The sequence below is a fragment of the Lissotriton helveticus genome, chromosome 1_1, assembly GCF_964261635.1.
Source record: "Lissotriton helveticus chromosome 1_1, aLisHel1.1, whole genome shotgun sequence".
Classification (NCBI taxonomy): Eukaryota; Metazoa; Chordata; class Amphibia; order Caudata; family Salamandridae; genus Lissotriton; species Lissotriton helveticus.
In genome coordinates this window covers 1,322,424,483-1,322,447,940 of record NC_136057.1, presented here as the reverse complement: position 1 = coordinate 1,322,447,940, position 23,458 = coordinate 1,322,424,483, and the positions used below count along the sequence as shown (strand labels likewise).

At 43.8% G+C, this 23,458-nt stretch overlaps 1 protein-coding gene across 12 annotated transcripts in view; it reads left to right on the top strand.

Annotated features, from left to right (window-relative positions):
- Positions 1-19,495, top strand: part of WIZ (WIZ zinc finger) — a 731,163-nt gene extending 711,668 nt beyond the window's left edge. For all 12 annotated transcript variants that reach the window (XM_078681999.1, XM_078681984.1, XM_078682013.1 and 9 more), the window contains one exon: positions 16,618-19,495. In XM_078681999.1, coding sequence (XP_078538125.1) covers positions 16,618-16,765 — 148 coding nt within the window. In that variant the 3' untranslated portion in view covers positions 16,766-19,495. The remainder of the gene's footprint in view (positions 1-16,617) is intronic.
- Positions 19,496-23,458: the final 3,963 nt, after the last annotated feature.

The following is a 23,458-nucleotide window of genomic DNA, read 5'->3' as shown; positions in this document are numbered from 1 at the left end:
ATCCGTAGCTGTGATTGACTCTGTAATATATGTAACGAGTACTGCTTCAAGAAGGTTAGCAGGGTAAGAGAATGTCACAAATGGGAGCTGGTCCCAAACCCATCTTTACAATGTGTACTGCCTTCCTGGATATTTTCACCTTGAATGCCAACAAAAATGCTGATGGCGGACCTGAGTCGCGGGTAAGATGTCTTTTTAATACCATGGCACAGGAAACTGCATTTGCCTTCCCCTTGTAGCAAGGACTGTCAGCAAAGTTGTGAGAGTAGTTTTGAATCTTACTTTCAGCTCCTTCTTGGCTCAAGCAGTATTGGTTAAAATGACCTGCTTCATGTTTTCGAAGCTTCTCACACGTATTGGCTCACATTCCAACCTCCTCTCTGTTGATCAAGTTCTCCATCATAACCTAGTGTCTGGGCTTAGAATCCTGGCTCGTGAACAAAGAGTTCACCCACTTTGACATGCCACCATAGCTGAGAAACATTCTAACTCTGGCTAAGGCATCTTTGAAGATGAAGAGACAACGCTAGACTACTGTTACAGATGCCTTTGTGTAAATCACCAACAAAGGGAGCAATGAGTGGCTTGAGAGATGACTGACCTCTCAAAAGAAAGGTGAAAGTATCAAAGACTGAACTTTTGAAGACCATTATGGTAAACTTTTGTTTCAATGTGTTTTTTTAAGCACTGGAACATCATAACTTTCAGTAAGACTCGCCACAAGCTGGACTTAGTAACTGAGCTTCTGTTACCAGCTGCAGGGAGAGTCGGGGGTGGTTACACCCTTTATCACCATGAACTTGGTCTGCTTATCCCGTGAGTCTCCTGAACAGTGTGGGAGCTCATGCAAACTGAAAATTAGGGGTTTAAACGTTAATTTGAGCAGAAATAGGCCTCGTAAAAGTTTATAGGGGACAACAGTTCCTTGCTAATGAGTGAGCGAATCCGTGGGGCGTACACATGACCAAGTATTCCTTATTGATTTTGGGCTTTGAGACGCAGAACGACCAAAGAGCACTATTGATGTTTGAGCCAGGTACACCAATTTCTCCCTAGTCCGTAGTAGTGGTTGCTGCCATTGGTGATGGTGAAGCAATTTTGAGACTGATCTCAGCAAAGCCTACAGTTTGTTGTCGGATTGCTTAGCGGACTGGAGGGCAAGTAATTGGGTACCAAAATTAGCCAACTTCTCTAGCATTGGATCTTCCATAGATTCATATGCTTGAGTTACTCAGTTATTTAATCTGACTCCCAAATTTCCTTGGGCTGAGAATCCCTTCTATCCATACTTTGTATATTGTTACAATTAACCAATGTAAAGTTGCATTATATGCAATATCTCCAACATGTGACACTAAAGCATCTGAGTTGTAGGGAGACCTAGCTGAACTTCAATGTTTCCATCACTGTAATCAACTGTTTTGCCTAGTGAAAAACCTTTTTATCTTGATTAATTCCAACAATTAGAAGGGGAAAGCGGTTTTGATCTTCTTAAGTCAATCTTTTCTTTTGTGTGTTTGAGGGGCTCAAGTCACTGACAAACCTACCAAAAAGTGCTGCAAACTGTGTAAAACCTCTAATAAGAACCTGCATTCGGAGTAATCAGTGGCCTTCCTTCACACTACAGACCTAATTAGTACATGTGTAATACGTTCTCAATATAAAAAATGCTGGAGGACTGTTAGCATGGGTGTCATTTGTTAATCTCTGGACCATAGTCTGAAGGGTGTAAAGCTTGTATTGTCTTCCAACCAAAGACAAATAAAAAAAAACAGTGACAGAGAAACGGCTTTGGGCACAGTATGCTATGAGAACAGCAAATGAGCATTTCCTAAACCAATTGGGGTTGGCATTTGATGAGTTCTCGGAGGACAGACAATGCCGAGGGTCTGGTAATCTGATAATCCATTTAATGAATTTACCTAAAAAGATTGTCAATGCTTGAAAAGCCTGAATCTACAATGCCTGAAAAGGAAAGCCTATTGGGGTCAATTTGTTCATCTAATTCAATGACTAAGAAAGCTCACTCGACGTGGATAAACAATTTGCAGTTGATGGAAGCAACAATAAAAAGGAGCCCACTGAGGCAAAAGAAATTCACCTGTCTGGATGAGCTTATAATTTCTAACTCTACTCTAAAAAGATAGCAGGATTGCAGGAAAGTAAAAGAAAGATACACCACCCCTTGAAAAGTGTCGCTGGTCGAAATAAAAGAAGTTGGGACTTGGGACCAAAGTGGCAGTGTTAACAAAAAAAATAAAAAGATTTTGATATACTAAACTACAAAATACATGTGACAATAAGACACAAAAAACAGAGGAGGAATTAGAATGGGAGGCTAAATCTGAGCAACATTTCCCAACATTCAGAAGAAAAAGACCCAGAAGACCTCTCTGGGAGGAAATAGAGGTAGATTCTCATGAAAAGGAGGTGGATATATAGCCATCAAATGTAATATAGTCCTTCAAGATGACTTAACATTGTACCATGTATTAATCTATAGAGCAGCTATTTAGACAGGAAGATCTCAGTTTCCTACTGGTGCTGCTACATCTTCTGCAGAGGAAGAATGTAACGTCATTGTTACCCAGTCCATATGGATAGGTAAGGTCATTTATAGCAGTCACATGGTAGAAAAAAGTATTAACCATCCCCAAAGTCGCTACTTGCAACAAATGGTATTGTGCTTGCTGACTTGCTCACTGGAGCCACAGCTTAAGAGGGTGAATGCACCAGCATCAACCGGCCTGCTTCCTGAGGAGGATAGTAAAATAATTGATTCTGTTGCTTGGAAGATGGAACAGGCAGCAACACGAAAAGGAAGGAAGATTCCTAGCTCAAATTCACTCAGTAGTAATTGGCCATCTGCAATGAGAAGAAATTGAGTTGATGCAACACCTCTGATAAGAAAATAGAGAACAAAGACAATAGTGCAGGAGATGAAAGCAAGAGCATGCCTGAAACCATCTTTAGACTCCGCAGTTACAGCAAACGCATATTTACACTGGTGCTACTAGTAGAAAGATGCACGTGGGTGGGGTGGGGTAGGACAATCCAGTTTTAAACGTAATTTATAAACTAACATTGTTAATACCCCATTCACTGGAGAAAATCTCTAACATGCTGTCTGGCATGGTAGTGGAGGACTCCCTTCAACAGGTGACAAAACTTGAATGATGCTGCTAAAGCCAACTTGGGGTTTCAGAAAAGTAACTCATAACCTCATGTACCTGAAATCAGCCAGCAAGCAAGAGCCGAAGCTTTAAGTCAGCAAGCTTAAGAGGTCACATTTGAAACTGAGGTCCTGCGACAAGTTGTGAGGTCGTTCTAAAATTGTGAGGTCGTTCTAGATCACAATCACTAGGTCAGCCCTATGTGTAGTCACTTTCCTGCTATAAGTTTGAACCATTTGGCACATATTCACATACAGCAGACCTGTACGTGCTTATGTACTGAACACGGGTTGGATGACTAACTCTAGAAGTTTGAATGCGCAACTTCAAACCTTACAATAAAGAATATTAATTTTTCAAATTTTGATGTACACAAACTTGTTACCAATAAAAAGTGCATACCGGATGATCACAAGGGACAAAGGATGATTGGTTGACCCTTGTGACTTTTATGCAGTTTGGCTGATAAGTTTGGCTACGGGCTTAATATGTAGAATTGCCTTGAAGGAAGCCTTTGTTATGGCGAAATACATTGACTGCACTTGTGCTTTCTGAAGAAGAACACTAATAAAAGACTGATACAAGCAAAAATGACCCACTAATCTTATCTTCGTTGTCTTCTGTACAAATCTTTTTTGTTTACACTTTGTTTTTGTTGCCTCTCGCTTTTGTGTTTAATGTATAACTAATGAGCAGCTAGTCAGTGGAGGTGGTCAACTTGTGCTTTGAATATATTGATAACTTCAGTTTACCTAGCTGCCATAATTGGTTCAACATCAGCATTAACGCAGAGTTTTTACAGTATTTAACGATACACCATCAGATATTCCTCGTTGCCGAGTACCTTCCACGAGTGCACATATTCTTTGCAGACCTGCTCAGCTGGATACTGCCACAAATCCATGAGTGCAAACTTAATCTGCAAGTCCTACTCCTGTACTTGGTTTTGGGGGGGGGGGGGGTTGGAGTTAATGCTCTGAGTGAACTGGTTATAGATAGATCTCTGCCTATGCTTTTCTTCCTCTCCTACTCCTTCCATACATGGTCACGAAGCTTTGGCAAACCTTAGTTCTCAACTCTTCTTGATGTCTGTCATTTTGCACAAGAAGCTCCCCCAACAATGCAATGGTGCTGTACATATTAAAGCAATGTCTCATTCCAAGCATATATTCACAGTGAATGCTAAATGAATGAACATATATATATATATATGTATGTATGTGTGTGCGTATATATATATATATATATATATATATATATATATACACACACACATTATGAAATGGCTAGTAAATACAGAAGAAAAAAGCCGAAACCATTTCATGTCAAGATCCATAAAACAATTGTTATTGACAAGGTGACATCTTGTCTTAAAGTGTTTCAAATAATTCTGTTCTCTATGAATATTTCTACTGCAAGCAGATTACTGTGCAAAAAAAAATTCAAATTTGGAAAAAATCATAGGAAAAAGTTCCAAGTTTAGTCTTTGTTTTGAAAAAAATGAAGGCCAAATTCAGAGTCTTTCCGGTACACTGTGTGCTGAATCAAAAGTCAGTGTATGGGGATGGAGAAATTATGAAATCTTCTAATCCTGTAGACAAAAAGTAATCTACCGTTGTAGGTGACAGTTGAGTTACCTCGGTTAGAAGACTAACCGCACATAGATGTGAAGCATCGCCGTCAGCATTGGTTGCATCAGCAATGTTCGTATCGGATGTTACCTGTGCGCCTGTTTCCTCTCGTACCTCAGCAGTAGCAATTTGCGTCTGTGAGATCTCAGTGAATGCCGTCATCCGAATTGGTAGCCGCTGGGGACAACACAGAGCATGGACCGTTACCGGGTCCAGAAGAGTATCGATATCCGTAGGCATGACTGATGGGAGTGTTAGACAGATGTCTAGTACTCATTCTTCACCGCAAAGCAGGCAGCGTAGAACAGGTAATATGCTATCTAGCCAGATTGGTCTGAATGACAGAAACCCTGTGGTATTTAATTCTCGTAGACTAGGTAAGCCTAAAATTTGGACGATGCGCTCTCGACACTTCATCTCCAATAGAGCGCTCTCTATGGTGCCTGGAGTGACGCTGGTGATTTGGCTTGCCATATCGGAGCAGTAGGAGCAAAAATAGGATCCCTGCAACGGGTGCTAAAAGTAGTGGCAATCCGCCAAACACAGTGCACGAAGTTGGGAATTATTCTGGGGGCTGCTTGAAAAGGTGCTAACAGTCCTGAACACACGCTCTTAAATTCATGTACAATACCGCTCGTATGAGACATGTTTGAGATACGTTCCAACATTTCTGAGAAATGTATAGGGCAGTTTGTATTCAAAAGGGCGTGCATCTCGGCTGAAGTCCTTGCCACTTGTAGATCATAGGTTTCTTTGGCCGAGGTCAGTGGCACTGTTTGTTGTAATAGAATGGCTTTCATTCTGCTTAGAGTATCAATTCGTATAGAAGAGATGTTCAGTGAAGGCCATAAAGGCGACTCCCTGACTGTCTGTATTTGTGGAAACAAGACTTGCATACAGCAAGTGACCCTGGATGTAACCGTTACTAGATATGGAATACGTGGCAACATGCCACAGCAGCTGTGATCATTCAACATGAGGTAACTTCCATTTGAAAGTTGTCCAAAAATTAGATTAATCACTGCAGCTGGTGAGCCTTGCAGGTGACGGGATAAGTTTGTAGTGGAACCATCACAGGCCCCGTGTAAGTTAATACCCTGACAAAGGAAAGAACCGCTTAGTGCGTTTTCACAGTTAGTACAGCTAAGAAACACTTCACGCCCCCCACGCCAACATCTGTGTGTTAGGTAAATCCCAGGATGTCTTGATGTATTCTTTACCCAACCTTTCATATTTGCCTGCTGGTATATGTTTTAGGGAATTCTGAAAATGGAAAATTGTAACGGGCAGAGTAATTTTACCATGTATGATCCACTCAGTAGCTGGTTTCTCTGCAACTGTGAATGGTAATTTTTCAAGTTTTTCAATGCTCCGCACCGTATAGTCTGCTCCTCTTTGTGACAGTTTGATCTCTTAACAGTGAGATTGAATTCTGAAAACAGTGACGTAGTGTTGATGAAACGCCAAGGCACATATCCTGAATGCACGTTTTGGAGCGTCCAGCCTAATAGCATGGTAGAACGTAATGGAGACTGACCATGTTGCAACATGACCAAGTCTTGTTCCATGATGTCTATGGCAGAAGACCCAATGCTGTCCAATTAATATATCTTGGACGATAGTCGTTAACCCATTGTCTACTACAGCGAGAGATTTCTCTAAATTAATATGATCAATTTCTCATATTCTTTCTGCAGTCTCTGCTTGGGTAATCTTCCATATTTCATTATAAGCAGGCAAGACACGGCATATATGAAACGTTTTTAAAGCGGTTGTCTTGGTCCCAGCAAGAATTCCCTACGGTCTGCGCCTTCTATGAGTAAAGATAAGTGCTGTTTTACATCCTGTAGTGTAGCTTTGTGTAGCCAATCAAGGCAAAGTTTCACTACACGTATGTTGTTACTACCCCTGGATGCTGTTTTTGAACATAGCGTGTGTCTGGCCTATTGATCGTGAAACCCTGTGTTTTGTTCAGGAATCGATTTTATCAGTTTGTCTATGAGCCAAAAACAACCATTTTGTCCATTCAGGATCTGATCTGTTGTGATGCAAAATATCATGTACGTCGACCTCCCCCTGTGTAGTGCTATTACTTGCAGGTGTAGGTATGGTCGGAGTGTTCATTTCTTTGTTGGACAGTGTCATTCAAAAACATAATTTGCTCAGGGATGATACAGGCTCTAAACAAAGCTTCTACCCCCTGCACTTGCCAATCTTTTGTACCCCAGACAGTTTTTGTTTCAATGTTGTCTTTCCAAAAGTCGAAACCCTGTCTAGAAAGTGGGGCAATACACACACAGAGCCACACACAGAGCCCCCCCCACACACACAGAGCCACACAAACACGTGTTGGAGGTGGAGGTGGATGTGTTGGAGGTGGATGTGTTGGAGGTGGATGTGTTGGAGGTGGATGTGTTGGAGGTGGATGTGTTGGATGTGGTGGTGGAGGTGGATGTGGTGGTGGAGGTGGATGTGTGGTGGTGGAGGTGGAGGTGGAGGTGGTGGTGGTGGAGGTGGTGGTGGTGGAGGTGGTGGTGGTGGTGGTGGTGGATGTCTAAGCGTTTCTGGGCAGCAGTCCTTAACATATTTTTGGCAAGGTGGGTGCGATAAAAGCATATTTTAATCAGCCCGCACGAAAAGAAGCACGTGCTGTGGAACTGCAACACAGTATGCCTAATGGGAAAACAAGAACTGTACCCAGCTCACGAAAAGGATCGACTGTGCCCACTGTTATTTAAAAAAAAAATGTACAAGCACTAACCACCATTGCACAGAGATGCCCACAACTGCCTGCCTAAGAGATCCGGATCCTGGCAGGAGCCTGCGAACACAAGGCACACCCAGAATCGTGGAAGGGGCAGAGAGCACTTGCTGGGTGTTGCCTCAAGGAGGAAAAACAAGCATTTTCTGACCGATAAAATGGAAGACTCAGCTCAAATCAACAATAAAAGAACATGGGGAACACCCATGTATTCTTTAAGTCCAAACAGTTTTCAAACATGTTAATTTTGAAAAAGATTAGAACTTAAAATTACTGATGGCAGAATCGGCAGCCCTGCCTTCCTGAAAACCTCATTACTATAATGTTGCCGCAAACGTACAGTCACTGAGCAGAAGCTCTTCGCTCTACCAATAAGTAGTCACAAGCACCCGCCATCAATGCTCTATTTGTATCCCACCGCCCCTTCGGGTATTACAACTTAATTGCGAACACGAACAGTTGCCGGACTCTGATATGGCTTTCACGTTGAAGGGGACGCACCGACTGGTGTTGCATCTCAACAGCAGGCGGCGCACACCCAACGGCACGTACTTCAAAAACGTCTCTCGCATTACATAAAGATCCGCCAAACCGGTGTTGCTAACCAGGACCAAGCGTTTACAGCTTCGTCTCAAATTTACATCCTCGCGATACCCCCATGACATAGGTCTAGCGAAAGGTCGCCAGTATGGTTCTGCTCACTACTCGTTCCACGATCAGCACTTGTGGCAGATGAACACGTTAAGGGGAAGGAGGAATCGCATGCCGCACAAGCTCGCGGGATCTCGCGAGACGAGAACATCAGGGAACATGGCGACATCTAACCTGTTAAAGGTAAGGAAAGCAAAGAACTTGAGCTCCTGCCCCATGTATGCGCTGGCAATAGAGCTGTCTAGTGGAACAACTCACTATGCTATCGCCATTCTGACCCCCTCTTGACAACTGTCATCTGATGTCAAAACACCCTCTGGTTCCTTTCAAACTCCCACTGCTGCCTGACACTCAGCTGCTTATTCTAGCTAGTCCTGTCAGTCTTGCTGCACGCTACCATCCTTGTCAGTTCTTTATTCTTCTCTGCAAGCTAGCATTACTTTAATAACCACCTCACCAACTGCTGGCAACAAGCGCTCGCCTTATATCACTAAGCCCCGTCCTTTTCGGATTGTGGGGCGTGTTTTTTAGTTTCTTTCTCCCCTCTTCTCCATTGGCTGGAATGTAAACAACGGGCGTGTTTTTGACTGTTTACATTCCAGCCAATGGAGAAGAGGGGAGAAAGAAACTAAAAAACACACCCCCCAATCTGAAAAGGACGGGGCTTAGATCAAGAGAATGTAGTCACTGGGACCTCTTCTCCAATGGCTGGCCGCCTTTTAGTTGAAGTTTCATTTTTAGCCTTCCAACACACAAATTTATCTGGGAGCCACGATAGACGCTCAGAAAGCACCAGCCGCTCCCAATACAGCCAGGATTCACAGTATTCAGTCCTTTCTCACTCAATTTCAGCCCAACCAATCATTACCAGCAAAAGTATTCATGCAACTGCTAGGAATGATGGTGTCTTGTATCTTAATTGTTCCCTACGCAAGACTTCACATGTGCCCCCTTCAAGAATGCTTAGCAAGTCAGTGGAACCAGTCGCAGGGTCAGTTGACCGATCAAGTGTTGGTAGATGGCCGCACCCATCGCTCTCTGCAGTGGTGGAACCCACAAAATGTATCCAAATGGCAGTAATTTCTCTACCCTGTTCCACAGACCGTGCTAACAGCAGATGGGGTGCTCACCAACAAAATCACACAATCCAAGGATTGTGGACTCTAAAGTACAAGAACCTCCATATAAATCACCTAGAGCTATTAGCAGTGTTTATAGCACTCAAAGCCTTTCAAACTCATCTAATAGGCAAAACTGTCTTAATCTGCACAGGCTACATGACCGCTATGTACTATATACAAAACGGGGGCGGGGGAGGCACGCACTCGCTCCAACTGTCACACCTAGCACAAGCCATTTGGAAATGGCCCATACGTCACAAAATGTATCGGCTAGCAGAACATCTTCCAGGAGTCAATAATCAAATTGCAGATCTTCTCAGTAGACAGACTGCACATCCACAAATGGAACTCCCTCCCCACCCACCTACGGCTGACCCAGGACCATCTCTCCTTCAGGAAACCATTCAAGACCCGGCTATTCGTGCAGTAACTTCTCCCTCTAAACCCCCCCACGAGCGCCTTCAGACCCCCGCGGGTGAGTAGCGCGCTTTACAAATATGATTGATTGATTGGACCAAAATGCTCCCTGGTGGTACTTGTAAAAGACTCACCCAGGTCTGTGAAGGACTATTAATAAAAGGAGAAATGGAAATAATTCTCCTACGGTTCTGACATATTTGAGCTTAAAACTCCTGCAAGTAGCACCTGGAGTTCGTGCTCCTATGTCCTCATCACGCCATTGATTAAAAGCCTTTCCCTTTGCATTGGCTGCCTTGACCATGACCACCTCATCATTGACTCGTCTATCGTCGTCATCGATTATGATACTGTGACAGTCAGTGTCTCCCGCGACTTCGCAGATGCGGTCTACACGTTTCGATGGCACCTATCCTGTTAACAAATGCTTTGTTGACATTGGGACATTCATCTCCACCCCTCAGCTTTGCGCAGTCTGTGGCTTTCTCATCTACGATGGTGGCTCCTCGCCATCCGTGGTAGGGAGCAGCCGGGTCATCTGTGCCGTTCACATAGGTGGTTGTTGGTAGTAATTACGGCTATAGCTGGTGGCATGGGACGTCTAAGGCATTGTCGTCGATCGCGCTAGTCAACGACACCCACAATAACGGTTCATTTAATGAGCTAAATGATACAGTGATACTTATCGTAGCCTACGAATTTGTTAGTCAAGATTTTAAACCAGACGTCCTTTTAGATGATATGCATTGAGATTCCATGGATCACAAACTCCTTTGAAGGGGTTCTATGGGCACCTACACAAATTTCTCTTATGGAACCAGTGCTTATTTTGAGCCTGTGGTTTCCGATGCTAAACACCGCCGGTACCTATTTGTGAACACAGGCGCTATAGTTGTCTGCAACATGGTAGCATTGATAGCCAAATTTAGAGATGAGCACAAAAACAGTTTCATTACACCACCCAAACCATTCTTTTAGCTTTGGGGACCTAGAATATCCCTACTTGTCTCCCTTTTAGGAGTGTGAGGATTAGTAGTTGTGTTGACATTGTCACTGGCAGCGCTCGCAGGCGAAATTTTTGGTGCAAGCGGCAGTGGCCACTGAAGGAGTGACCTGGCGCGCATTTATTTATTTATAGATTAAAAATTGTATAGAACGATTTTACAAAGCAATGGACCGTTTGCTACAGCCCATGGTCCCTTTATCACAAATGTTTTTCTCACTGATATATATTTATTTATATCCAAACAACAAATGACGCGGCACTCCAAAGCAGGATACTTATGGATTTATTTCACCACAACACCACTCAACCAACGCGTTTCAGCCCTCAGACGGCTTTCTTCATGGTTACTGAGTCCTTCTTCCATTACGCTTTAAATACCCATCTCTGCCACAATAATGCATTATGGGATTCGTAGTGCTTATATTTTCAAATAACTTTATACATATTTACAAAAGGACAAATTGCGCATGTGTCAGGATATTTACAATGTCATGGTGCGTTTATTTATAGATTACAAATTGTATTGAACGATTCTATGACGCAACGGACCGTTTGACACAACCAATGGTCCCTCTTTTACAGCTGTTTTTCTCACTGATAGATATATATATATATATATATATATATATATATATATATATATATATATGTATGATCAAGCAGACTGGGATCGGTGAAACGCGCCATGACAGCTTTGCACCAATGGATTTGATTTAATAAAGACTATATTTCAACCAGCAACTTGCAGCGTATCGAAGAGTCAGTTTTCTCTGTATGGTGCCTGGGAGTGACTAATGTTTTGCTGCTCAAAAAACGCTAAATAAATGAATATTTGAGTGAAACGCCGATTGCGTCCGTACTTCATACCGTCCTTTGGAGTTTAGGACTTGGGTGTGGACACTTTAGATAATTTCGGCCCGCTGCCCAGTACGGTCCGCTGTTGCAAGAGGAGGGGCCATAGCGGGGTGCGGCGGCTGCTTGCACCGTGAAGGATATATATATATAGATATATAGATATACACACACACACACACACACACACACTAGTAACAAAGACCATGCTATATTCTATTATCTGATGTTTATAGTTCTTCTAAAATACTCCTATGCCCAAAGGCGACTTGGCGGCAGCTGAGCTACAATCAATAGAAGCAGATAGGAAGCTACTTAATAGAAGGCAACCACGTTTTCACAAATATTCTAAATGCCAAAGGGCTCGGGCTCTAGCCTTTACAAGGGTATCTTCTGCTACCAATATACTTATTTTCTAAAGTCCACGAAGTATGCTTCATACTATGTAGAGGTTTCAGCAGTTTCCCCACTCAAAATCCCACCACTCAGTACTTTCGGATTCATGCGTCCATCTGGGATTACAGTCTCCAGGGATGACCTTACTTCAGCATTTTGAAAAGAAAAGGAGGAGAGGCGTCAACTGTCTTAATTGATCCATATTACATGGAATGGTACTGAGACCAGACAACAATCTCAATTACACCTTCATGGACGAATGTTAGGAGTTTCAAACTGCCACTCTGTCAAGAGAGTTCATTAGAGGACTTCTAAGACCACTCCGGCAATTCTGTGTATGCTTTCCCATACTACAATATATTTGGTGCGAGGGAGTAAGAATAACCTGGAATCCAGCTACAGTGGCAGCGCTTTTGCACTGAATAGGTGATTATGTAGGAACCAATGAATTCACCGGCCTCTTTATTGGGTCACGTTAGCGAATCGACTTACCTGATCAAGTAATCTAAGGTTGTCTGCAACCTCGCCTACTACATTTCGCTTTACTGCTAAATTCAGTCACTATCACTGACAAATATGGTCTAACCTAGGTGCACGTACAATCTCATGCCACAGATCAACAGTTGGACAGGAATTCTGTCAGCTGGCAGGCTCAGCAGTCTTTACGACCAGAATGGCTTTAAAAAAAATTGTATCCTTCACTGTACTGCAGGATTCTGGACATAATTTCCCCAAACCCTATTCGGTACTAAGACACGGCCACATACCTTGACACCTTTTATGTCAAAAGTTGTTCTTCCATGGGCACGACCTTGCTCATTCTCAGTTATTAGGGTAAAGTATATGCAACCTTTTATGGTTCTTACCCTTCCAGTCGCAATAAAAGTCTTCTTATTACTGATATTAATATTGTCAACAATGAGGTTGGGAGACGGCTCGAATAGTTCCTCAGTCAGCTGCCACTTACCTCATATCCCCACTTTTCCAGTGGGTACGGATATTCCGAACTACCTTCTCCTTTGGAGAACCGACCTTCACTCACAGGGGTATAAGGATAGTCTTCTGTGCCCCCCATTGTCTTCAGTTATTGATTTAAAACTGAGAATGGGGCACATTCTAGGCCCCTCAATAAAGTTCTGATCTCTTGCATTCCTTATTTTCTAACCAGCGCACATCTCTGCACTTGCAGGACGTGAAACTCTTGTTCCAAACACTGCACTTATGCTCGATTTTCCCCATATACCGCACAAATTCTGATTCCGCCCATTCGTCCGCACATCCCCACCACATACTGCTTTTCTATGGTACTGTGGGACTCCCACTTCGGGGAAGATTCAAGCATTTGAATCTATTAAAGATACCAATGCTGGATAACTGCAGTTACATTTAAGTATTTTCTTCCTTGTCTATACTGTTTGCTTCCCCCTCAGATAGTGGCAGGGCCAACAGGCCTGCTCCAACCTTTCTGAATAAGCAACCAACTTAAGAGTATGATGCTTTGGGCTTCCACAGGCAAGGTAAATCTTAAAACGTTACCTCCTGCACCTCTAGACGTAGTCGAAGCGCGGTAATGCAGTCCCTGAATACGTCTGCATTCTTGGACATTGCATGCATGCCTTGTGGGACAATGCAAGTGATATCTTACTGGTCATCTCTGATCAATTCAGGAATGCCTTACCTTCTCTGACTAACCAAGACTTACAAGAATGCAGCTAGATATCTTTTAAAGGCTGGCCTGTACTCTATGGAGTGTGTGTTATGCCTAAATGCACACCATAGAATGTTCCATTATTTTTTTTTTTGCAGAGTTTTATATAGCGCGAACTAGAACAGAACCGAATCAGTTATCAGAGCGCTTTACATAGCACCAGTTACGTTACATGAGGACTCTTTCATTTTTAGGCACAGGGAGATTAAGTGATTTGCCCAGAATCACAGGGGGTTTTTGGCGTCGTTACCGAGCCTCGAACCGAGTTCCCCAGGTCCGAGGTCGAGCGCCTTAGCCGTTAGGCCAACCCCTCTCCCCTCTCCATTAAAGTGCAGAATTCCCTTACAAGTATGCCATTCCATGCTTTTTTTGGTTTAAATAAAAGAAAATGCTGAGACTGAGCTGGAGAGTCATGCTACAGTCCGCTTTTTAAGTTTACCTCCTCTGGTCTATCAGTTCTGTGAACTTTTCACTTCTCAAGGGTACATGGTAGGGGGGCGGGGCACCACTGTGGATAGCAGTCCTCTTACCCCACCGCAGCTGTGGACAAACCGCTTTGCTTTTCCATGCCATGGTCACTCGTGCCCATTAGGTAGACAGAATGAGTTTTTTTTCTTCTGCCCAGCTTGTGAGCTATATCTAAAGATCAGTGGGTGCAGCAGATTATTATGGATGGGTATGCTTTGTCCTTCAAATAAGACACACACTTTGCCATCCTCTGCCCCTGCATGTTCTATCCGTTTCTATTGAGATTTACACAGATCATGTCTTCATCTTGTGATAGGAAGTTCAATCTTTGCTGGCCAAAGGGGCCATAAGGCAGGGGGTCTTATTGGAAAGCGGAGGACTCTGGTCAGTTCCTTCGGTTTGTGATAGGGTTAAATACTTTCATTTAATCGTCCTGCCTTCGGTCTCCTCTCAGCTCGTAGGGTGGTTACGAAGGTGATGGCGAAAGTTGCAGCCCGTGACGCTGAGCTTACCGCAGATAGAGTGGACCACTTGATACACTGTACCCTCCTGCTTATTGATAGAAAAGTCCAGGGATGACCGAAGTCCACACTGGAGGCAGACTTGGACTTCCAGTGATGGCTGTTGGACACTAACCTTGGCTTGGCAGATCATAGCTCATACGTACATTAGAGATCAGGGCTTTGTTGGGTAGGGACTGTCATCTGGGAGACGTGGAGATCTGTGGCATTTGGACACCGGAAGAGTGGAGTCACCACATTAGCATGCTAGACCTTCACATCATATAGTTGACTCAAGGCTTTTCTTCCAGCCATCAAAGGGAAAGACGGTTTTGTTACTAACAGCCACACAACTGCCATGTTGTACTGTAATAAGTGGAGCAATGTGGGGTTTGTGGGTCCTGGGCCAGGAGTCGCTGTGGCTCTGGAAGTGGTTGGATTTCCAGGAGATCCCGGCAGATTAGCTTGGTAGATGCCATCTGGGTGACCAAAATGGCGTCTGATGGGGGTTCAAGAAGATGGGGGTTCAAGAAGTCTTTGACTGGTAAGGTATACACCTTGCTAGATCTTTTTGTAACTGTTTAGAATGCTGTCCTGAGTATTGCATGTTGGAGCTTCCTCCCTAGGAGTCACATTATGCCTGAAGGGGTTCACTGGTCTCCTGTATGCCACATCTCACCCCCTGCCCAGAGTTTTGAACGTCAGATTAGACCGGACTAAGATCACTCTGATAGCCTATGACTGGGCCTGGAGAACGTGGTACTTCAATCCCCTTGAAATTGATTATCTGCTCCCTGGTCGTCCTACCTTTTTGAGAGGATCTCCTCCTGCTTTGGTATCTGTTCATGAGGGGATTTAGTTATAAAGTTGAATCTGCAGTTAGAAGCATCCATAAGAAAAACAAGTTTCTTATCTTTAGAAACACACTTTCTGTTATGGGGTGCGGAATCTCAAAAATGTCCCAAGTTAGATTTCAAACCTTGACCCAGGATACCCTTGCCGGTGGTAATGCACTTTAAAAATAAACATAACATCTAGGAGAAATCAAAAGTGAGAAAGTGAAAACTTTCAAGCATAGTTGATAGGCAAACAGGTGTGCTTTTTTCTAGCTGCTTTTAGTTGCTCATTTTCTGCAGTGGTATGGGAACCCGCCACCCCAGAAGAGCTTGCAGTGCTTAAACCGGTACAGTTTTGATTGCAGCATGGGGTTCCATAATCCTAGAATGTTAAATTGTTTACTGAAATTATATTAAAATGTTCCTCTGCTGATGTGAGGTTGTCTGGTGCTTGTCGAACAATCCACTGAACCTCACACCTTAAGAGTCTGGTGCCATGTGTTTCTGCTCCTGCTTCCTAAAAGGAAATTTCCCTGGTGCTGTCTGTCTCTTGCCCTGAGCTTCTTGATGACAGTGGGAGCTTTCTATGTTCGTGGGATGATGAGCTGTGAAATTCAAGTTAGAACTGTGGCAGTGGTTCCACTGCCAAGCATGTGAATCATTATATGCCAAGCTGAAGAACTATTAATTTGGCTATGTGATGCAATAGACTATTCTTTTGAATTCGTAAGCAGTTGTATGTATAACTATGTTCTATGGCCTCCATGGGAGATGTTAAATCAGGTGGCCTAAAATAGTACTCTCCTGGTCTATGAACGACCACCGTGTGCAGGTGAGTGAGGGTGCATGACCATGCTGCCACTTTAATCAAAGTGGGAAGTTCAGACAGGTCGCCTGTATGAGAATTAGTTTTTGTTTGCTTAGTGTGGTTTCCCAGACAAAGACTTATGAAGAGGAGAAAAAAAAGTCTGTTGAAATAGGTATGTTGCAAAAAAACTAAATGCATTCTAGAAGTGTGCTTTCATGTTTTTTTTGTGGTGGGGGGGTCTTACACTGTAGTTTTTGCCTATGTATGACAATCGCTTTGTGTTTTTCAGATTCTGTGAAGTGGAGTTTCAGGGTCCCCTCTCAATACAGGAAGAGTGGGTACGACACCTTCAGAGGCACATACTGGAAATGAACTTCTCCAAGGCGGTGCCCCTACGTGATGAGGTGGAGATGCCAATGACTACAGAGGTCCAGTGACCATGCAGAGAAACACTTCATTCCAAACACTCTAATTACTCCAGTATCTTCTGTTCATCAGTGCGTGATTTCTATGTTTAATTCCAAAGGAGCAGCTGTTGAAACCTCAAAAGTGACAAAATACACCTGTAAATATGAGCAGTCCGCCTCTGACCCAACTGCACTGTGACACCTCCACAAGACACAATTGCATTGGGGGACATGGGGTAGTTATGTATTTAACTAATCATGCTAAAGAAATTCCTACGGTGTCCAAGTCAGTGGATATTATGATGTGTCTATGGAACACGACTTCCATAGAGAAGTTGTCTTTTTAACAAAAACGCCTATTAGAGATGGACTTTCTTCCATTCTTTTGAAGTTGGGAGTGTCTCTGGGAGTTTCTCCTTCTGCTACAGTTTAATTCAAGCTGGTCCCAAGACCATGATTGCACCAATATGGTGGGGAGGTCCCCTCTTAGTGGTGTTTGGATTGAGTCGGTTTGTGCTTCCTGTGCAAGGGGCTGTGTCATTGGGATATTGGTTGGTACTACTGTTGACTGTCGTATGTTCATCCTCAAAGTTGAACAGATTTCATGTGTCTTGAGTGTCGTTGCGGCTCGACAGGCATATGTTTGTGCAGCCCTGTTACAACTGTACTTTTGATTTGTTGTCTTAATTTACTTGTTTGTGTGGTGGCTGATGCCAAGTGTTGTCTAGTTGTCTTTTACCATGTTTCCTGTATTCCTATGAGGTACAAATTTCTGAATAAAAAGTCCATTTATGCTGCACTGAGACATTTGAGACGTTCTCCTGGGTAACAGCACTCTGCCTTATGGAGTTAGAGCATGCGCCTTAAGTTCTTTGTGGACACTTCAATGCCACTCCCCTCTAGATAAGTCTTCCTCTGTCAGTCACTTGCGGACCTCATTTTGCAGATTCTGCTCTGCACAGTATTTCTGATGGACAAAGTCTAGTCAGACTGCTGCCTCGTTTATCAGCTTTGGAACTTCCATGTGGGAAGAAGGCACAACACGGGTGCACAGTAATGAATTTAGAGGGTTTTGTTGCTCATGCAGGCCAGTGCTGCTTCCCAGATGTATGTGAGGTACACTCCTTGATGAACTTTGTAAAGACATTCTATACAGGAGTGAAATTCCACATTGTGATATTGTAAGGTATTTTTTGTAACAGATAAGTAAAGTACTTAACACTAGTAGAAACAAACACTGAGCGCTTGTTTTATTTATTTACATTAATCTTTATTTTGTCAGTTTCCATCTTGTGCACTCTGCTCTAAATTGTTTTATTTATAGAATAATAAGCTATGGATTTCATCAGTCAGTTTCCATTTTTAAACTTCTGATGTCCTCTGGTGTTTTTTGTTTCCCTATCCTGCCTTTGTTTAGTCTTCACTATTTCACCTGGGTTAAGGCTTCAAAGAAGGTTTGACAGAGTTGACAACTTCTCTGTAGTGAAAATTGCTCATGTGTTCTGCCCAAGAGATAATGTTGTTAAACTGTTTTTATCAGTTAAGCTGGTGGTTTCTTTTAATAAAACATTGGCCTCCAGCATTGTAGAGTCAGCTGCCTTTCTTGGGGACTCGAGCAAAGAGCAGCCTCTGAAGTCCAGACATTAAATAAAGGCAGTGACTTTTCTGTAGAATGCACATTTACAGGAATAAACCAGTCCTGTCACCATAAAATTTGTATAGAAGCATAAGCAGCTGATGCCACCAGCAAGTATTGTAGGGAGTTTTCAGGCCGGTAATTCTTTCCTACCATGTGCCATGTAAAGATATTGAAATGGTGAAAGGTTATTGGAGTATATCTTAGTTAATAACAAGAATGGTTGGTTGTTTTGTAGATCCAATATCCATAATAGTGAGGGGATCCTTTCATTTGCGATCACTTTCGGCACTCCTGGGCAAGTCGACAGTGGAACACAGAAGTCTGTTATTTTTGTGGGAAGGCTTATCTGTTTTCACCTGTTTTCCTCTATGCATTCTTGTGACTTGTGGAGCGGTGCTTGTATGTGAACATCTCCTGGGAATACCCTTTCATAGTGGTATAAACATTCATAGGAACGCGTCTGTGTTCAAGGTTGTTGGTGTCACTTCTGCAATACAAGATGTCTGTAGTGCTGCATTTCCCATGGACTGGGTGCGTGTCAAACCACAAAAAGACTTTGAGCTACCACACCACCTGGAAGTTACCTCAAAATCACTGTTGAATGTTTGTTCTGGTGTCTACGTGCTGCAGCGAACTTCCTATAACTTGGCCCTGCTTTTGATGGTCCCACTGATTGCAGCTGTCTTCTCTTCTTTTGCTCTGTACCTTTAGTGGGACAGAGTACAGTAGAAAGTGGCGCTCCTGAAGAATGCTACATCGTGTTTGCAGTTCTGGGGGGTGCAGAGAGCAAAGCATGAAAGGGAGAAGTGCACCACCTTTAATAAACTCGGTAGCTTGTGTTAAAGGTGCGAGTTGCCTGGGTCAGTGTTTTGTGCACCACTCCCATTGACTACAGCTTTTTGTATATAGTTTCATGGAACAAACTTTTTTAAAATGTTCTTTTTGTGTAGAAACAGGAGCATTACACGTTTTTATCCAAAGTAAATTTCCATTTCCCAAACAGAACAAGAGTTAAGGTAAATTATTTTTTACAGTTTTGGATTTTTTTCAGTAGACTATATGCTGGTTATTTATGTACTTAGACAATTGTAAATTTAGATTAAACTTCTGTTCTGAAAACATTTGGAGATTGCTGATATCTATTATTTACTATTCTATGACTTCTTTATTCCAGTAATGGTGTATATTGTTAATGCAGTTGTTTCAGCTTGGCTTGATGTCCATGAGATTCCACTGCAAATCTGATTTCACCAGAAACACAAAATTCACTCAGACTGCAGGGGTAATCGGCCACCAGGGTACCACATGTATTCAGCAGAGCCTGGTGACTTCAAGTATGTGGTTTGCCTGTCTGAATTAGGAGACAGATTGAAGCCTGAGATGGTGGCAGGAGGGGGGGGGGGGTGTTTAAATGGTACAGATTTGAGACGTGAATGACAGTCGACAAAGACATTGAGCTAATGCTGTAACTGGTAGATGAAGCATGAGTGAGCCTGTATTGTGCTAGAAGTGTATGATCTTGTTTGATTGATAGAAAGTCTCCTGGCTTACTCTTCATTAATATCTAACGGAGTTGAGTATTTTCATAATCTGAGGGACAAGTGGAGGTTGGGAATGTGTGCCATCTCTTGTTTGCAGCATCTGTTGTAGTTTGCATGCTGTGCACTATCCTGCCATCTATTGTTGGATGCAAAAAACTGAAAAGTTGTGTTCGACCATATGAGCTGCAGATCATACACTTTGTATAGATCACCATCTGGTGTTGGGCCCGGATGTTTGCACTTGTTTTTGTCTTGTAAAAGTCTTTGGAAGTCACAAGATAGGTGACTCCTCATTTGGATCATAGTGCGCTTGGGCATCGGCTCCATCTTCAGATTGTTTTTTTTCCGCCATCGGGCTCAGATGTGTTCGTCAGTTCGGTGCCGTTACCGATCCAACTTCGACGCGCAATCCTCACCCTTTCTCCGGTATGGTTTCGATCGCGATCTCTAGTTGTCGCCCATCTCTTCAATTCGAAGTCCTCGATTCCGGTCGTTGACTAAGGCCTTCGGGCCTACCTAGGCCATTTGATCTGACTCATGGAAAGGACTCCTTTTAAGAAGTGTCCTCCATGTGGGTCAAAGTTCCTACAGACAGATCTTCATGAGGTGTAAGGAGTAGTTTCTTACCTGTAACTCCAGTTCTGTAGTAGGGTTATCTCTGTTATAGTCATAATCATGTGAATAGTCCCGTCACCCCCCCCCCGCCCCCCTCCATGTGCGTGGACCCCGGAGCAATCGAAAAAGTTGTCATCTTCTGCTGAAGTTATCAAGGCTACACTGGCCAAAACTTCATTCTGAAGTGAAAAGGATAGCCAGAAATATCAAAATGTAACATTTTGGTAAGTTTCACACCTAGAGAAACTCCCCTTCAAAAAAATCCTTTGTCATGATAGAGAGGAAGGGTTGGACAGACAAGCCCCATAGGCTGCCATTATGTATCTGTAAATGGGTACCGTGCCTTTAAGGAACCCTCCAGAGACCCTCGGTATCCCATGATGCACAGCCAAAGGCAAGTTACTTTCAGTTTTTTGAAGGTGTATAAAGAGAGGCCTGTAGCATTCAGGATATTATTGTTTCATCCACCGGGGAGGAGGGCAGGTTGCTTATGACTATAACAGAGATACCCCTACTACAGAACTGGAGTTACAGGTAAGAAACTAATCCTTCTGTAGTATGGGATCTCTGTGTATAGTCCTAATCATGTGAATAGAATGGCAAGCCCATCCCAAACAACCATACCCAGCGGTGGAAGAAACAAAGAAGAACCACTACTGTGCAAACAAATTTCTCAGCGAAGCCTGCCCAACCTGAGCATCTGCCCTGGCATCAGAGTCCAGGCAGTAATGCTTAGCAAAGGTATAGATGAACTTCCAAGTGGCAGCCCTACAGATGTCTGCAATGGGAACATCACGCAGCAAAGCCGCTGTAGCAGCTTTGCCTTTGGTTGAGTGAGCCTTAGGCTTGCCCCTTCGAGTCTTGTTAGATTTCTGGTAACACAGTTGTATACAGGACACAATCCACCTAGAGATAGACTGTTTAGAGGTAGCAAGCCCTATCCGGAGTGATCCATAATTAACAAATAATTGATCCGATCTACGAATCTCATTGGTCTTATCTAAGTAAAATTTCAACACCCTTCACACATCAAGGGAATGAAGGGACCTCTCCGCTGGCGAGGAAAGATTCTGAAAAAACGTAGGCAAAGTGATTGTTTGGTTCACGCTAAAATCTGACACCACCTTAAGAAGGAACTTTGGGTGAGTTCTCATCACTACTTTAGATGCATGAACTACAGTATAGGGGTCTTGGCAGCAAAGAGCCTGAATCTCACTCACCCTGCAAGCCAATGTTATAGCCACAAGGAAAGCTACCTCTCAGGATAGATGCTGTAGAGACGCCTTATGAATAGGCTAAAAAATATCCTTCATTAATCTGACAGCACCACATTCAGCTCCCACGGAGGCGAAGGACGCCTGATGGGAGGAAACACCTTGAAACCTTCCAGAAAATCTTTGATAGGGATTTGGAAAAAGGAAGTTTTTGAAGGGCATTTCCTATACGAAGTTAAAGCTGCTAGGTGAACCTTAACGGAATGAAAATTAAGGCCAGATTGAGCCAAATGCAGTAAGTATAGGAGGATGACTTCCTCTTTGCAGGATGTAGGGTCTGCACCCTTAGACGTGCACCAAATGCAGAATCTCTTCCATTTGTATGCATAGGAAGTCCTTGTAGAATGTCTTTTTGCCTCTTTTAGTATCTCCATGCAGTTCTGAGGCAGGTTTAAATGTCCATACTGCACTAGCTCAGGAGCCATGCTGCCAAACTCAACGACGAGAGGTTGAGATGCAGCATCTGCCCTCCGAACTTCATGAGAAGATCCAGCCGACATGAAAGTCGAAGATGCGGCAGGAGAGACCGGTGTAGGAGGTAGGAGAAACCACCACTGCTGAGGCCATTCAGGAGCAATGAGGATCATCCTGGCCCTGGACTGGGACAGCTTGATCAACACTGCCGGGATCAGGGGAATAGGCGGAAAAGTGTAGAGAAAGCTGTTAGACCAGTTGATCCACAGTGCATTCCCCAGCGTCCCTGGTTGGTAAAACATGGAGGCCGAGTCTCTGCATTTGCTGTTATCTGCGGTGGCAAACAGATTGATGCCCGGAGGGCCCCACCTTGCGAAGATGTCTCTTAACACCTCGTCGTTTAAGACCCATTCATGATTTTCTTGAACGAGCCTGCTGAGTGCGTCTGCCTGAGCATTCTGCACACCTGGCAGATGGGTCGCCGTTATAGTCCGTCCCCTGGCCAACAGCCAGTACCAAACCGCTTGGGCTTCCTGAGGCAGTGTGCGCAACCTCGAGACCCTTTGCTTGTTGAGGTAATACATTGTTGTTGTGTTGTCCGTCTGTACTAGCAGGGAACTGGTCCGAAAGGACGGGTGGAAGGCCTTCAGCGCTAGATGAACAGCTCTGAGTTCCAGAAAATTTATGTGATACATGGACTCTGTCTGGGACCACGTGCCTTGTATCTTGAGATGGTCCAAATGCGCTCCCCAGCCGTGGAGAGAAGCATCCGCCACAATGGTCTGAGTCGGTATCTCTTTGTGGAAAGGAATCCCTTTGAGTAGATTGTGAGCCCCACCGCTTCAGGGACTGGGCAGCGTATTGCGACAGTTGAATCCTGTCCTCCCAGCTCCCCCGTTTCTGGTCCCACTGATCCGCCAGACATTCCTGCAGCGACCTCCTATGTAGGCGTGCGGAGTGAGAAAGATACACGAGGCCATCGACCCCAGGAGAGAGGACACCGTTGCCGAAGGAACGGACGTCAGAGCCTGAGCCTTCTGAAGGATTGATAAGCGTCTTTCCTCCGAAGGACACACGCTTGCCCTGAGCGTATCAATGGAGGCTCCCAGGTACTGCAGACACTGAATAGGTGTCGGTACAGACTTTGACATGTAGATGTGGCGACCCAACTGGTTCAACAGAACGGCTGTCCTCTTGAAATGAAGCTGCGCTTCCTGGAACGTGGGTGCTTTGATTAACC